This window comes from Artibeus jamaicensis, unplaced genomic scaffold, assembly GCF_021234435.1.
Source record: "Artibeus jamaicensis isolate MK-2021 breed Jamaican fruit bat unplaced genomic scaffold, CSHL_Jam_final contig_1015, whole genome shotgun sequence".
In the NCBI taxonomy this organism is placed as follows: Eukaryota; Metazoa; Chordata; class Mammalia; order Chiroptera; family Phyllostomidae; genus Artibeus; species Artibeus jamaicensis.
The window spans coordinates 839,939-857,037 of NW_026521194.1; the positions used below are offsets into that span (position 1 = coordinate 839,939).

Sequence of the window (17,099 nt, forward strand, 5' to 3'; positions counted from 1 at the left end):
TCAGAGCACCAGTCCTTTTTTATAAAGGTTGTACTGATCCCATGAGAGTGCTTCCTTCATCATATCGTTGCTAGAGGTAGAAATTATTAATTTAAAAATACATTTCATTTTGAGAAAGAAAATTCTATTTTTGTATATGGTGTGAAGGAGAAGTCAAGCTTAATTCCCTCCACATGGATATCAATTTATTGAAAAGACTATATCTACCGCACCACTCTATTTCAGAAATGAATTGTCTGTATGTGATTATTCTAGTTCTTGACTCTCTATTCTATTGTCCTAATTACTGTAGTTTTAAAATTCCTGATTTTTTATAGAGCAAGTCCTCCTACATTGTTCTTATTCAAGAGTGTCTGGGCTATTTGGAGACATTTTACATAAGAACAAGAACAACAACAAAAAACATCTTGTCATTTTTGTTGCAATTGCATTAAGTATGTAAATAACTTTGCGGAAAATTAGAATCTTTGAGTGTTCTAATCTCTCCATTTATATACTTTAATTTCTCTCGACATTATCTCACTATTATACGAAACTCTTTGCTGAGTCTCTGCACTTCTTTCATTTGATTTATTTCTAGGTATTTGATTTTTTAAATGTAAACAGCACCATTTAAACATTTTACTTTCTATTTGTTTCTGTAACACAGAGACACAACTTTCCTGTTTCAAGAAATTTTGACCTTGTATCTAACAAACTTGCTGAACTTCCATATTCTAATAATGTGTCTGCAGGCACAAACATGTAGTCTGAGACACAACAGTTTTCATTCTATCTCAGTCCTTGTAGCTTCTTTTTTCTTTTTCTTGTCTTCTTGTAGTGGCCAGGACCTTCTGTGCAATGTCCAGGGGACATGGGGTCACAAACATCTCAGCTTTGTTCTCAGTTTCAGGGAGAAACATTTCAACATTTCACCAATAAGTATTCCATTTGCTGCTGGATTTTTTTTGGTAGATTTTATCAGATTTGAGCAGTTCACTTCTATTTCTTTGTCAGGGGTCTTCACTCTCAGTGGATGTTGAATATAATAAAATGCTTTTCCTGCATTGATTGAGATGCTCGTATAGTCTTCTACAAAGTGTGATTCCCAGTCCACTGCGGCCTTCTTCTCCTGAGCGGCAGGGAGGTGAGAGTCGACACGTCTCCTGTATTTGTGGCTTCGTGGTGTTGTGAAGAGAGTCTGCTAAGATGTATGAGCATCTCCAATGAGAGGCAAAGCAGGAATGTATGCCTTGAAATTGTTCTGTAAGTTTCTGAGACTTGTTTTTGAATGACTAAGAGAGAAAAAGAAAGGAAGGCATGTCATCTGAGGTTGGTGTGCTTTTACTGGTACCTGCAGTTGAGTGTCATCTCTGGGAATTTAGGGAATATGGCAACCAGAACACAAAGGGTTCGCCAGGCTTTTGAAGAAAAGTTTTTTAATTCTTGATATATCTGCAACTGAACAGGAATTAAAGATTCATCAGTATGACTATTGACTGTGTGTGTCAGCCAAACTGAAGCAAAGGCAGTGTAATTTCAAGGTAATTTCCAAATTTAAAGAGACACCATGAGAAAGTGGAAAAATAATTGGACATGTTTATTTTTAATGGATTCATTTCATTGTCAAGAGTTTGAATTCTGCTAGCAATTTCCTTTTAGCCTATGTATAAATGTGACTCAAACCACATGCAAAAATCAGGACAGGCTGATCTTAAGGAAATCGACTCAGAATTGAGGGGGGAAAGGATGGCCCAGATTAATCTCGGAATCATTTTCATGTAGATCTGGAGTCCCTAATACAGAGGTGGAGAAATACAAAAGCATGGGAATGTGTGTTCCACTATAATGTAGAGTTCTTGATCTGGTAAAGCGAGTGAGCATTTTCATTATTTGGATTTGGAGAAAATTCACGGGATGCACTTCTTGGCCGAGCCTGCTGCTGCCATCAACACTGCAGTGATTTCCCCCACGTCCTCACTCCTAGTGGGTAAGCAGTTGGCGTTGGAATGCAGTTAAGATCATTATTGAATGCAGTGGGAAAAATATCCTTTTTCAGATGAAAAACACTGTGACAGTTGGACCCCAACATTGTTCGTTTGCTTTTCAGTGTGAAGATGCCATTTATAACCAGTGCAGTTCCTCTTTTGTACTAGAAACCAGAGATTTAGGGCGTTAGAGCGCTCTGTCCCATTCTTTTCTCCTGCAGTTGAGGCAACCGAGTCCCAGGAAACAGGCTTGTCTCGCCAAGATCACCCACAGATGGGACTGGGACCCCAGGTTTCCCCTGCTGTGTCACATTACTTCAGTGGAACAGTAGCTCGTTGTTATTTTTCTAGAAACCCTGAACTCCAGATTCGGGAGTCCTCTATGTTGTGGTCCCCCTGCCAGCTGGTGGAGGGAGGCAGTCCTGCTAACTCTTTTTCATCCTCATAACCGCTCTGAGAAACAAAAGGTGCACATTGACAGGTGAAGAAGCTGGAGTTCAGAGACAGGGAAGAATTTGGCAGAGGGTGTTTCTGAAGTGAGACTCCAAGATCTTTCCAGTGCCTCTTCAGTACTTGTTCCACTAGCTTGTGATCAGAAATCAAATGATAATGGCCAAATGTCAGATAACAGAAAAGTTATTTTAGACAAGAAACGTATCCCTTCCAGTCATGTCAGTGGATCCAGCACTGCATAAGAGGAAAATCTTGGGCTTTGTATCTCGCTGGTCCTAAGCTTGCACCATGAAAAAATGCTCATGCATTTTGACAGGTTTGTTACTTCCTGCTCATAGGTCAAACCTCGTGGGATTCAGTGGTAGTCGTGGCCTCTACAACTGGACTTTCACATTGTGGAATGAGGTGGAGAGCCGTGCAAAGTCTGGGAGGAAAACATTCTAGGCAGAGAACCCAGCAGGTGCAAAGGCCCTGAGACAGCAATGACCTTGGCATAGTCCAGGGACAGAAAGAAAGCAGGGAGGGACCAGCACGAGGGAGGAAGAACTTGTGTGGGAAGAGAGGACATCATGGGTAGGAAGGTGTCAGATCACGAAGAGCTTTGTCTCCCGTGGAGGGAGTTGGGTTTTACTTTGAGTTGATTAAGATTATGAATATTTAAAATCATTTATAGCTCAAACATTCTTTTCAGATACCAATCTATCCACTATTTTCTGGTAGTCTGTGAAGGAAATAGCCATTTTCCCTTGCAGAATCATGTTTGAACCATTTCAATAGGAGAAATCGGGGTTCCACATCTCTGTAGCCTGTTTTCTCCTGAGTTCTATTTTTGTGATCAGCCCCGAGAAGCCAGGGGTACATCAGATAGAGGTCTAATTTTTTGTTATCACAGAAACAAATGATAATTGAGAAAGTATGGAGAACACGCCTGGACCCTTGAGCTGTCTCCAGAGAAGCATTGTTTCATTTCTCATTGTTCTGTAGCATCTTCAAGTAATAACAAATAGCAATTCAGAGGTCAACAAAGGACTGCAAGATAAACCTCAGAGCAGGAACACTACAGAAAGACACACAAGTGAATTTTTATCTTCTGTATCCAGCAGGGTCACCTCTCTGTAATCACCCTGCAAAATCATGAGACAGACATTTCATAAGATTGTGCTTAATACCCATTGCCACCATGCTCTCTACTAGCTTTTAATTGTCACACATGCTCATTATTTTGGAAACCTGTACTTTTAAAAATGTCATCCTGAAAAGCTTTGTTCATCGGGTAGGAAACAGGGGGACAAAAGTAAGTGCCTCTGGAAGCAATAAACTGGGCATGAGGAGGTCTTGCCATGGCTCAGGAGGTGCAGAAGGAGACTTCCCTTTAGAGCGCTAGGATCATTTGTCACGGCATGCAGCCACCAGTACCAAAGTTGGTATTTTCCTGTGAAGTCTTCATTTTAACTATTTTTGCCTTAGCAGATTTCTCTAAATAATGTGTTCCTGAACCAACATTGGTTAGGGCCTTGGGTTCTGGAGACCGTTCTCCACTGTGTGTATATCCTTGCAGGACACCTGTTACCTGTGGAAAGGTCAATGTTGGGATGACCCTGGGAGGCCCTGCCAACAGCACAGGGGTGAAGAACTCGAGCTCCACAGTCCAGTTCCACTGGAATGGCATTTCCACCAGAACAGCAGCTCTGAGACACCGAGCTCATTTCCCAGGGACGGCACCGCTTGTCTTACGAGGGAATAATCGACCCCATTTATGATCTCTTTTCAGCTTGTTGTGGATCCCTGCACCAGTAACCCTTGTCACCATGGCAACTGCAGCAGCAGCAGCAGCAGTGATGGCTACCTCTGCATTTGCTCCGAAGGCTACGAAGGTCTGAACTGTGAGCAGGCACTTCCCAGTCTCCCAGCTTCTGGCTGGACTGAGTCCGTGGCACCCCGACAGCTTCAGCCGGTCCCTGCTACCCCAGAACCTGACGTCATCCTGCCCCACTCCCAGGCAACTGTGACCCTGCCCACCTGGCAGCCAAAAACAGGGCAGAAAGTTGTAGAAATGAAATGGGATCAAGTGGAGGTGAGAATGTTTTGCCGCATATGTTTTTACATAAGACATCAGCCAGGTTAAAACAATTCCAGTGGTTTTAATATCAGCAATGAAAGTGGAAAACCTTTAAGTTACCCAGTGAACAAAACGACATGCCCAACCTTATTCCCACCTATACTTGTTTGGGAACTCTCTCTTGGTCACACAGACGAGGCACTTGGATTGTGATTGTTTGTGAGCATAAAAAGAGTGATTAAGAAAAGAAAAGGAATGAAATTATTTTGAGGAGCAATATCCATGTACATTTCTGTGAGATAATCTTAGGTTTGGGGGCAGACAGCTCAATGAAGAGTCAAATAAACAAAGGCATCACAGACCCTCCATTGTTGACCTAGTTTTACTTGTGGAGTATTATGCTCACCTTTTTCTTCATTTGTTTGTTATTGTTTGGGTTCTATTCTGGTGCCTTGTGGCACTTCAGTGGGATTTAGAGGAAAAAAAGCAGCCATCACTGATTTTTCAAAAATTGCATTAAATTTATGGGGTGACATTGATTAATAAAAGTATCCAGGTGTGCAATTCAATAACCCATCCTTTGTGTATTGCACTGCCTCTCACCCCCCAAGGTCAAGTCTCCTCTGTCACCAAGCATTTGACCCACTTTACCCTTTTCCACCTCCCTCCGCCCCATTTTTTCCTGTGTCTGTGAGTTTTTATTTATTTGTTGGTTTCATTGCTTTCTAAAATATTTTGAGAATGCGTTGGAAAATGAAATTTGCAGATTTTATTTATGTTGGCAATAGCAAACTCTATTTATTGAATCTTGGCCAGTCGGGGTTTGGCTTATTGTATTTTCAAGCTCATCAACAGACAAAATATGAAATTTTTAGCACACCCCTAGAAATGGGCATAGAATGTACATTTGCTAGCTGGGAGAATTTGGGGATAAATTGGAATTGGGAATTTGAGGTGACAACAATAGAGCCATTTTCTTCCATATTTTATACTTTATATGACATCCGTATAGATGTGGGTCTGTATTTTATTACAGGTTTTATAGCTTAAATGAAAAAACAGGAGACCCCCCTAGATCTTTGTGTAGTCCTTTGAGAGTGGAGGAACGCATCTAGAAATTTCCCTGATTGTAGAAAGAGGCGAGGCAGCATTTTTCCTTCCATTTTCTCGGGTAATTATAACCAGCTGACCCACTTCTTTTTTCCATTGCCACAGTTTATGAAGGCCACCCTCAGGCTGCAGGGCCGTTCGTAGCCTTGACTGCCTAAAAACTATGGTCTGATTTCAGACTTTCAATAGATGCTTTGAAATTATAATTTTAATACGTCTTTGCTGAATGCCTCCCTTCTGGAATGTGAAGTACATCTGGCCCCGCGTTGACCGAGGACCTGTCCTTTGGAGAAAAGTTTTCTCCCAACCAGCTCTTCCAATCCATTTTCTTAAAGACATGCTACCCTCCGCACGGTAAATGTGAGAGGGAAGTGCCCCATCGTCCTGTCCTGCTGGTATTGCTTAGGCTGTTAAGAAGCAGGTGAGAGGTGCGAGGGGAAGAAAGACGCTTGCCCTTTGCGTGCAGCCGTGATACTGTGGGAACCTGAGGCTACTTGGAGCCGTAAGGGACTGAAGTTCATGGACAGTCGTCAGTCACACACACTGAGCAGGTGGCACTCGTGTCTCTGAATGTCCTCTGTGGGTTTCATCTGTAGCATCTGACCATTCAGCCTTCTGGACAAGAAGTTCTAGGTGTGGGGTGGGGTGAAAGTGCTGAGAACGTCTGTATTTTCTCAGTGAATACGGGACACCCTGATGCGGGAGACCTTGAATACCCTTTTATTTAGACTTTCGGGGTGGGGACAGTGATCACAGGATGAGGAAGAAGTGAGTGGACTAATCAGAAACACCTCACTGGACACGGTTCAAGTGTTCGCCGTGTGCTTTCTGATGGGCACGCGCCCTGCCCCCAACTGCCAGCTCCTTTCTTGTGCACAGCAGTATGACACTTTTTGGGAATATGGCCCTTGGAAATGAAGGTGTGGTCCACAGGGCAAAAGTAGGGCAGCTTCCCAGTGACCTGGCCACTCCTGGGAGCCATCTCCACAGAGCAGGGTCATGCAGACCAGACACTTCCTCCCTAGTTTTTAAGAATTGGAGAGAGAGGGAGAGAGAGAGAGAGACATTGGTCTGTAGTTCCACTCATTCGTGCATTCACTGTTTGACTCTTTATGTGCACTCACTGGGAATTGAACCTGCAACCTTGGAGTATCAGATTGATGTTCTAAGCAACCAAGCTACCCAGCCAAGGCACCTATTATTCATTTAAAGGCTCATTCCCCTAGTCATTAAGGTTTGTAGCCGCCTTAAAGGCCACGTACCTCCTCGTTCTCTAAGCATTTAGTCCCTCAGGACCCCAGACTGAGCACAGAGCAGAGGCTAGTGACACTTGCTCAGTGAATGAGCAGCGAGTGGGCCCCGGGCCCTTCCCTGGGATATCCTGTTACTAGTTTTCACAGTCCCGGCCATGGGTACTTCTGCCATTTAGAAACTAAAATGGCAAAGCTTTCTTTTTTTTTGAGACGGGAAATCTTCACTTGTCCTTCTCTGCTCCCACCCCAGCATCATCGAAAGGACCTGAACAGAGGGAAGCGTCTCGTGGCATTTTGCTTTATAACATCACCGTGTGCCGTGAACAGCCCCGATCTTTGGGTTTTGTCTCCCCAGGTGGTTCCGGACATCGCCTGTGGGAATGCCAGTTCCAACACCTCTGCCGGTGGCCGGCTGGCGTCCTTCGAAGTGCCGCAGAACACCTCTGTCAAGTAAGGGAGTTCTCAGATAAAACTCTTCAGACTGACGCTGTGCCAGCTTGCGGCTGAGCCTGGTCTGGGACTGGCCCGGCCAGCGAGAGTTGTGACTGGAGCTCATATGCACACGTGGCTAGTGTCACACAGACACTTGGGGGTGTTATTTATTTAGAGACTGCTCAAGTGAGGACCCCATCAGGGTCTGGTGGGAGAGGAGGATCCAGAGGAGGCCTTAGAAAGATCCAGAGCCAGACCCTTCACTTCCCAAGTGGTTTTCACTTCCAAAATTCTGTGGCCTCTTTAAGATTGTAATGGGCCATTGGTTAAAATCTTCTGCACAGTTTACCCCAAACTTAAAATTTAAGCATTATAATACTGTTTATAACAGCCAACAGCCAAGAAGAGAGCATTTTGTTTTATTTTAAACTGAAGCTCTTTCACGTTACATACAGTCCATTGTCACAGGTGGGGTGGGGACCAGGCGAAGGGAAGCAGGTGGGCGGAGTACCTGCTGTGGGCCTTGGCTGGGGGCTGGGAGTGCCGCCAGCATTAGTGTCCCATCCTGTTGGACAATTCCCACTGCCCGACCTTCTCTGTTCCTATTGATTACAGTCGCATCTCTACCCCACCCCTCCCCCAATGCAAGCAATGGTCATTTGTGATCTAGTCCCCAGGGACTTTGGGAGAATGATGGACCCATGGTCCTGGTGAAGCAGGGTGCTCCCCCCTGAGGGAGCAGTGGGTATTACAGGCCTCTTCCGTGTACCCAGCATTGTTTTTGCCCACTGTGCCTTCTAAACATTAGAGTCCCTGAAAAACTTTTGGAAGAGGGTCTCTGTAATACGGCACCCCTGTCCTTCCCCCAAGCCTTGACTCACTGTGGTGGGGGAAGGGATGGGGAAGAGCCAGGACAGGTGGTGAACTCCGGGCACAAGGAGACCTCCCCAGAGCAAGACAGGTGTGGGGAAAGGCAGCGCTGAGTTCTGCCAGCAGGGGGCCTCCGTGCTAAGTGTTTCATTGCTCACAATAAGGATGAAACTCTCACTGCCCAGGAGCCCGCTTTAGGGAAGTAAGGTTCATTCGTTTAGGTCAAAGATTTCCAGCCCTTTACATCTCACAGCACTCACAAACTAATTACTAAAATTCTGTAGCACACCCAAAAATATGTATTTTTTGCCCATCTGACCAAAAAATAGGTATAATTTTGATTCATTCACAACAGATAGCTATTGCTGTTTTGGATGTTGTCATTTTTTTTCCTTTAATTTGCCAGTCTAAGGATAAAGAGGGCAGTACCTCTGACTGAATGAACAGTCAGGTGTTGCGTGTTTCAAAAATTCTTGCGGTACACTGGTTGAAAATTGCTGGTTTAGGTCGTGTGATCTTATTTTCATAAGCCCTTTCGAATGTTCTAATCTTCAAGCCTGAAATCTTCAAGAGGCTGTTAGGCTGCAGAGGCGGGCAGCAACAGCAGAGCCCGAGCCAGGCCGAGGCAGACGGGAGGGCAGAATGATCTCTGGGCGCCCCGAACTCCCCTGGGAGGGTCACTCAGCCCTTACGCTTTGAGTTATTCAAGGATTCAGTCATTTGGCAGCCCTGTGCTGAACACCTGCTGCAAGCCGGGAGCCCAGTGCTGAGGGGAGGGCCAGCTCTTCTCCCCCAGGCAGAGACCCAGTTCCCGGGGAAGCACAGGGACACGGGGACAGCATGGTAGCAGGACGATGGGAAGGAAGCTCTCAGAGAGGAGGTGATGTGGGGGCTGAGCCTTGAGGGGCGACAGGTTTCCCAGGGAGGGAGGGGGCAGAGGCTGAGAGCTGGGCCCCAACCGGCTTGGCGAAGAGACAGTAATCCTGTTGCCTGAGGGTTTGGCTGCCAGGATGGAGGTGCTGGATTCGAGTCTGAGAGGGAAACCGAGGCCGAGGTGGATTAGTCTCCTAGGGCATCTGGTTCTTTGGATTTTATCCTGAAGACAAGAAAAAGGCAGGGGAGACCTGAAGCGTGGGAGGTGACACCCTTTTTTCGCCAGCACACCTCAGGTGGCCGGTTCGGGGTGTATATCACCCATTTGCAGGGCACTCAAGCCAGGCCCTTTACATGGTGTGCAGATGGAGGGAGTTGTCTTGGAACAAGTCCGCATGCCTCTGTGTTATTATTGATCAGAAGTGTTCCCTGGGCATTTCTCACCTGTGTGGGAAGTGACGGCCATGAGTGTGCACAGAGCAATGCTTGCTTGTAAGGTCATTTCCTCAGTCCCCTCCCCCCCCAGCATCCCTTTGTGGACGGGCACCTGTTCCTCCTGTGTATTTTCACTGTGATGGGCTGGTTCTCAGATCTGCTCTTCTGGTTGGGACTCTCCATTGACACCGTTCCCGTTTTCAGAATTCGGCAAGACGCGGCTGCGTCGCTGATCCTGCTGTGGAAGGTCACGGCCACGGGATTTCAGCAGTGCTCCCTCATAGACGGCCGCAGCGTGACCCTGCTCCAGGCCCCCGGGGGCCTCGTCCTCTCGGAGGAGATGCTCGCCTTGGGGCCCAACCACTTCATCGGTGAGTCCTGGGAATCTCCTCGCAGCGCCGCCTGTCGGTTTGGGGGAGAGAGACAGTGTGTAAGGAATTTTGCCCGGATAACTGGAACGCCAGCCATCAATAGTATTGCCTGCATTTTAGAGAGGTTCTGCTGATGATCAAAATTGGTTTCTAAGGTATTTTTTCCAGGGTGACGCAAATTGGAAAGAGTGTGACCTCTGGATTTCTGAGATTATCTCCTGGCCCTGGCTGAAGTGTCACAGGTGTGGGGTCCTTGGTGCTCAATGCTCTGAAGCTCAATTCTCTAATTTCCAGCTCTTCTGCCTGCTTTCTCCAAGAACTGTGGGCAGCTTGGGGCAGTGAGCTCATTTGCTAACAGCAATTTCATGGGAAAAACTTATCTTTGAAATGTATTGTTTTTTAGAGGAATAATTTTACACTTGATCTTAGCCAAAAGGCTGAGAAGCAATAGAGAAATAACCTAAAATATTTACATAGGTATGTTAATATGGGTGATATATTAATAACTAAATTACACTAAGTTCTCAAAAATTACACTTCAGGCTACAACAAGGAGACAATGATTTTGAGTGCCATCCTTCATTTCTCAAAACCATTATTTTCCATTTGGAAAGTTTGTGATCTGGTATCGTTTAAACTTCCCCAACTAGAGCCTTCGGAGTCCCACGTGTGGCTTTGTGGTGGAGCTCACAGTGCTTCAGTGTGTCTCTCTTTAAAGGAGACAGTCTGCACATGCTCCTCCTGAGGAGGAGGGGCCGGGCTCTCGTGGCCCTTGCACATGGCCAGCTGCTTCTTTGGCCAAAGTCTTTTTATCTGAAACTATATTGACTGCAATCACTGTGGAGGCCTCCTGCTTGCTGCACTGACTCGTGCTTAATGCTCTTTTCATTTAATTTTTTTTCTTTTAAATAGCTTCTTAATTCACTCTTGCAATACAGGGGCTCTGTGGACATGGACACATTTTAGTGAAGAACCAAAAGCCTGTTCTAAAGGGGACAATGGCCTTCATGGGACAGGGGTGTGAATCGATGCCGGGGAGGTGGGAGAAAATGTCCACACTGGAGGAGGAGCCCAGACCTGCACCCATGGCTGAGTGCAGGCGCTGCTGCTCCATTTGGGGAGCCCATGCGAACTCCCTCGCAGGAACCTAGTGTCTCCTCTCTGCTCCGTACTGTCGGCAGATCCCAGGTGCACACCTGAAGACCAAAGTGTTTGAGTATTTCTGTGTGGCAGGGCAGAGGGGTCCCTTCTGTGCTTTGGATGACAAACTGGGTTGCTGTCACCAGCTTTACACAAACATTCTTTTGTAAAAGTTATCATTGACAGCCTATGTTAAACTTCTACACGTTCCAGATGATGGTAATACACTTGACCTATCTCAGTGCCACTACACATAATATTTCAAGTTTTCCTCCATGACCACTGCCTTATGAGAGTTTACACTGTTTCACAGAGAGAAAGGGACAATGAAACAAAGTGCCTCATCCTTCTGTGCCTTGGCAACCCCTCTCTGCTGGGTTGTCACCAATTTCACTCCCGCCCTCTCCTTAATTAGTCCTTTTCTTTTTCCTAAGCCTGCCTCTTCCAAACATGTTATTTGTTTTATGCAGTGTTTTGGGGTAAATAGCTAAATGGACCTTTGTTTAGCATTTCCTGCTCCTGAGGTGGGGGTGGGGTGGGGCGTTACGGGTGTTCATCAGCTTTCCAGTGACTCAGTGGCCCCATAGTTGGTGCTTTCACATAGGGAAGGTTCATTGCTCCTGTTGCCTCGCCATGAGGCATGGTTGCGTCTCGCCTGTCTCGGTAAGTCTTTCTGTGCTTCTTAAACTCGGGTTTGCTTGGAAACTTTGCTGTGAGGGATGATCTCAGGGCTGAGGGACAGATGAGCCCGCTGGTGTGTGGCCTCTGTGTTCGAAAGCTGTTGGAGATCGCCGCGTCCTTCGGGTGCCGTCTGGACCCTCACCCCGCTCCATCCCATCCTTCCCGTGTCTCCGATCCCCACTTCTATTCCTCTTCAAGACCCCCCAAAACTCTCTGCATTTGGAGTGGTGGTGTAGGAAAAAAACGGCCAGCCAAAGATGGAGAATCCGCTGCGTGGATTCTCAAATCTCCTTCGGAATGTTTACGAACACACAGGCGACCCTGGACCGCTCTCCTGGCGGGCTCTTCCTCCGATCAGGAAACCTAGACGGGGCGCATCTGCTTCACCCACGCTTCCCCTCCGCCTCTGTGCTCGGAGAAGCCCACTTTCTCCTTCACACTTTTCTCTTTGTGGCCTGTGTTTGTGGCCACCTCAGTCTGATATTTTATCTTGTTGCTCATCTTTGAAATGACGTTCAGTGTGACTCAGCTCGTTCCCCTCTCCTTTCGTTTTCCCAGTGGTCCGAGTGCTCCAATCTGCCTATTTCCCTCCCCTCATTCTGTTCTTCCGCTTATGACCCACTATTTTTTCAATTATTTTCATGACACCTGTACCATTTTTTTTCTTACAGTTTTTAGTACATTTTATGCCTAATTTATGTAATAAAAGCGAGTGTATTTTTAGGGTTAATCCAGGCCGATGGTGTTTCATGAATGACTACTAAAAAGCTTCTCTTAATACCTTAGATCGAAGGAATAAATGGTGCAACCTTTAGCCCATACAAAGGTCCTTGTAGGAGCTGAGATCACTTCTTCTGGATTGTAGCTACTAAATTAGCCACAGAGCTCAGGAGACCAGTGACTTCCAGGTCTTCCTCCCTGATGTCTTAATGGGACTAGAAACTTCCCCAGTCTGTGCATGGCCCTTCTGTGCCTCCTGGGAGTTGCTGAGCAATATAAGTTTCCTTGATTCTAAGCTTCTGGTTTTAAAAGTTTCTCGTCATATAATATAATTTATAAAGCAGTGCATTCTTTTTATTTTTGTACCTTGAAAAATAAGGAGGACTAACACTGTACTTTAGCAGGTACAGTGAAGGTTAAGGCTTTTCTTTGCCCAAGGTAATGAAACCCAGCCAGTGCGAGGGCCCTTCATGGCCAGAGGGCTGTAGGTCTTTATAGACTCACCCAATGTATTTATCCCTGCTGGTGCCCCGGTGCTTTCTGGGAGATGCAATCTTTGACAGTCTAACTGTACATACTGCCACTATTTTTTTTTAAGAAATGTAATTTTCACGATATACAACCAGTTGATGCTGTTATTTTTAGGCAAAAGCTCCTATTTGGGGCTCAATTTGTAGCAGGAAACCTGCTTAGACAAGCCCAGACAAATCAGAAGGACACAATCCATTTGCTGAGCCACTAAGATAAGGAAGGGTGAGCAACTAAGTAACTAAGAAGTAAGAACAAAAGAACATTGTATGACCCTATCAGCAGCCCTGCTTTTTTGCTTCTGTAAACCTACTTCTCCCATGTAGGCTTAGTAAAATGGCTTCTGCATGCCACATTATATAAACAAGCCCCTGCCCTAGCCAGGGGCCCAGAATTGGAGACTGCCTCTTCTGGGTCCCTACACGTAAATAAAGTTCCACTTCGTACATCTGAAAGTGGCTGAGTTGTTTTCTGTAACAAGTTGACCCCTGGTGTTGCAGCGGTCATGGAGTCAAAGGTCACTTCATAGATCCTGTGAATCTTCTGAAAATGCCCTGCAGACTCAGGTGCTTGTTTATCCTTCTTAGGAGAGACTTGAAAGTTTACTGGATTCTCAGAGATACCTGCATCTCCCAAAATATTAGAACCACCCCTCTAAGCTATGTGTGTGATCACATGTTGAATGTTTTTCAACATTCTCCGCTCATGGAAGGGTGTTTCCTGCTTCCCAAATCTCTGTATCAAGGAACTTAATGTGCTTTATTTGCTTACAGTTTTAGGCACAGGTCTGTATTAGTTTAGAAGATGCACGTCCCACACCTCTTACTTCCCAGGCACTGCTCCAGCCAGATGATTTTGCTGTGGTCTCTGAGGAAATGGGGGAATAATGGCAGAGACAAGTGCGGTGGGCAGGGGATGTGCAGAAGTGACCATGGCATTCAGGGGAAGGAGCAACTAGCTCCACCGGGGGTGGGGAGGCAGGACAGGCAAAGTGTTCTCCTTGGAGGTACAGCGGGCAGTGTTTGACAGTTCAATGTCACAGGTATCGGTGTCGTTAGATAATCTGATTAGAGTGCTAGGGATGGACTAACAGTCATCACACATGGAAATAGAATTCGACTTCAACAAGTGTATAACAAACCTTTGAAAATCCCACCCACCCTCCAGATGCCTTCCATCTTGGATATGAATGAGGTGTGAATTTTATTTTGTGGTTCTCTGTTTGTCCTTAACAGGCAAAGGAAGGACCTTCTAGTCTTTGACATGAATTTTCAACGAATCCTCTGGGAACTTAATAAAGTTCTATTGTCTTAATTGTGAACTCCATCCCCTTTTTTCCCATCTGAATAAACTGTAAAAGCCAGTCCTTTAAAATGTAAGTTTCAAAAGTACCACAATGTAGCTGTAGTTGGGGCGTCTCACCCTCCAGATCTGACAGAGAGAGCCACTGGGGGGAAAGGCGCCACAGAGGACAACCTTCATCGGGGTAGGGCTAGCGGGCGGTATTCAAAGGGGAAGCTTCCATTAAAAAGGTACGGATGGGAGGTTTTTTAACACCATGGTTTGGCTGGAGAAGTCTCTGAAGCCATGACTAATGGCCAACATTATTATTTTTTTTTGCATGTGCCGATGGTGGCAATTCAGGCACCAGATCTCTAGATGAGTCTTACTTTATCTGAGCCATTTCATGATGCATTCTTTTATTTCTCACTCAGAATTAAAAGCAACCGGAAGGAAGATAAATAGGCCAGACAAGCCAGAGGAAAATGCATGCTGAGCGGCTGTCACTCCACATGCCCCGCCCTGTGAGCGCTCCCTGGCTGGGAGGAGCCCTCCTCCTGGGAGGAGCCAGGACCCGCTCCCTGTGGAAGACTGAGGGTGGCACGGGAGGGGTGGGAGGGGACAAGGGCTGGGTACAGACCAGGACATGCCAGAAGGAGGGACCCCCATGTGGAGTGATAGATGCTCAGCATGAGTCTTCCTCTGGCTTGTTGGACAGGCCACCAGGAGGTACAGTCAAATTGGTAATTTAGCTCTTACAACTGTAAAGATTTGATGGCCTGTTAACCTCTCTTCTACATACTCTTTCAGTTGAATTTTTCCTGGCTCTGATGTCCACTTTAATTTATACTTCACTATTTAATGGTATATATTTTCTGTAAGCCTCTCAGATCTTATGGAATAAGTGAAGACACAAAAAAGTAAGATATTGGTTGGGGCACTTGGTATTTCAGAATATTCTTTGCTATACCTTCATAATACCTTGACTGATTTTGATATTGTTTTTTTGGTCTGTTAGTGTAAGGATGAGTATTTGCATCCTAGCTGTGACCCAGTAAAGCAGGGTTGATTCTCTGAAACATCGCAACTCATCTTCCCATATGCTGGTTGCTACCAGGCTGTTTTCTGAAGTCACCTCCCCCCCCTTTATTTTTGTAGTGATAGAAACTGCTTCTTGCACGAAGCCTTCAGTCTTCAGGTCGTTGTCAAACAAGCCTGCAATATTTGATTAGCTCTTATTGGTGGAATTGGATTGAGTATATGCCTTAACAACCATCTTAAATCTGGGCTTCTGAGGCTGCTGGCCCCTTACCTATACAGTGGGCTGGAATTTTTGTCTGTAAACTCACAGGTACACACCTCCAGCTTCCTGGAGTGAAATCTAATTTCCTCCATGCATAAGGTCCTCCCTTCACAACTGCTACCCTGTCTGGCCGCTCTGCTTGTGGTAGGCCCCCATCTCTCTGGTCTGGGCCCAGTCTTCCTGACACCCCACACTTCTGCTTGGACCATGGCCAGCTCTCACACACCGATGCCAGCCCAGAGCGGGGCTGCATTGTCCTTGCCTGTGAACCTGTCGGTTCAGATCGCTGGTCAATCTTTCTAAATGTTCACCTGACCCCAGCCCTGCAAATTTTCTGCAAGTTCTCTCTGTGCAGCTGGTATCATTTCCCATCTCTGCCTCCTTCCACTTCTTCCAAGTCTTTCATAAAACCTGTGCTTTACCAGGACTGTTTACCAGGACTGTTTAAGTCAGCCCTTTCCCTCTGATCATTGTGTTTACAGCCAGCATCACACAGCCTAGCATCTGAATGTCCTCTACCCTCCTTTTTTGGGGTGTGCTGATTTTATATCTTTAGTTAAACTGTACAATTCTAGAGAAGGGGACCATGGCTCAGTTCCTGGTACGATGATGGCCATATGGCATTTTCCTAAGTGATTAAATTTTGTTCACAGGGCACAGTTATTCTGCTTAGTCAATACCAGGTAAAGAAAACTTCCAGCTGCAAAATGTCAATCTGTAGAATTCTTCGCAGGTTTTCATAACCCACCTCTGTGACATTTAAACTTTCTCCTCTTTTATTACATTAAAAGTATTTTAGAAGATCAAATTAAAGGAAAGAAAGAAAGAAAGAAGCTTTCCCTCATTCTTTTGGGAACGCTGTACTTTGCATTTTGTTCTTTACGTTGTCTTATTCCGGGGCCAGGGGTGCAACAGTCAAAGGAGTTCTGGAATTTCTACCAGCTACAGAAACATTAACATCTTCTTTACTAAAAGCTTAAGATTTAACAAAGGAAAATGCAAATATTTCACCTTTTGCTGGTTGTCTTAAAACCACAGTTGAATATGGGACATTGAACTTCCTGCAGTCGAAGAAACAAAAACTTGGAAATGTTCAAATAAAAAGTAATAGTTGGAAGAGAACAAAAGCAGAGGAACTATAAGGCTGCCCTGAATAGCATAGTTTAGATAACGTCCTTATAGCTCACACTTGCTTACATGGAAGACTTCTCTAAAATTGAATTTTACTTAGATTGAAACCACATTTCTATATTATTAACAATCAGGATTATTCTTTCTGACCTTATTATTATTGGTAATGTTTATTAAAATTATATGGCCTTTGTTTGAAGTCTATTTTGCCTAATATGAGTATTGCTATCCCAGCTTTTTTTTCCTGTCCATTTGCTTGGGATATTTTTTCCCAGCCCTTCACTTTCAGTCTGTGATGGTCTCTTGTTCTGAGGTGGGTCTCTTGTAGGCAGCCTGTGTGGGGGTCATGTTTTTTTTTATCCATTCAGCTACTCTGTGTCTTTTGATTGGAACATTTAATCCATTTACTTTTAAGGTTATTATTGATAGATTCTTATTCATTGTTATTTTACCCCCTTTATAAAATTTTAAAATTAGCTGGCTTTGAACTTC

The 17,099-nt window shown here is 45.3% G+C and overlaps 1 protein-coding gene across 1 annotated transcript in view; it reads left to right on the forward strand.

The window, feature by feature from the left end:
• DNER (delta/notch like EGF repeat containing) overlaps window positions 1–17,099 on the forward strand; it is a 254,654-nt gene that overhangs the window by 92,994 nt on the left and 144,561 nt on the right. The window contains exons 2-4 of the mRNA XM_053656593.1: window positions 4,192–4,494; window positions 7,198–7,292; window positions 9,657–9,823. Coding sequence (XP_053512568.1) covers window positions 4,192–4,494; window positions 7,198–7,292; window positions 9,657–9,823 — 565 coding nt within the window. The remainder of the gene's footprint in view (window positions 1–4,191; window positions 4,495–7,197; window positions 7,293–9,656; window positions 9,824–17,099) is intronic.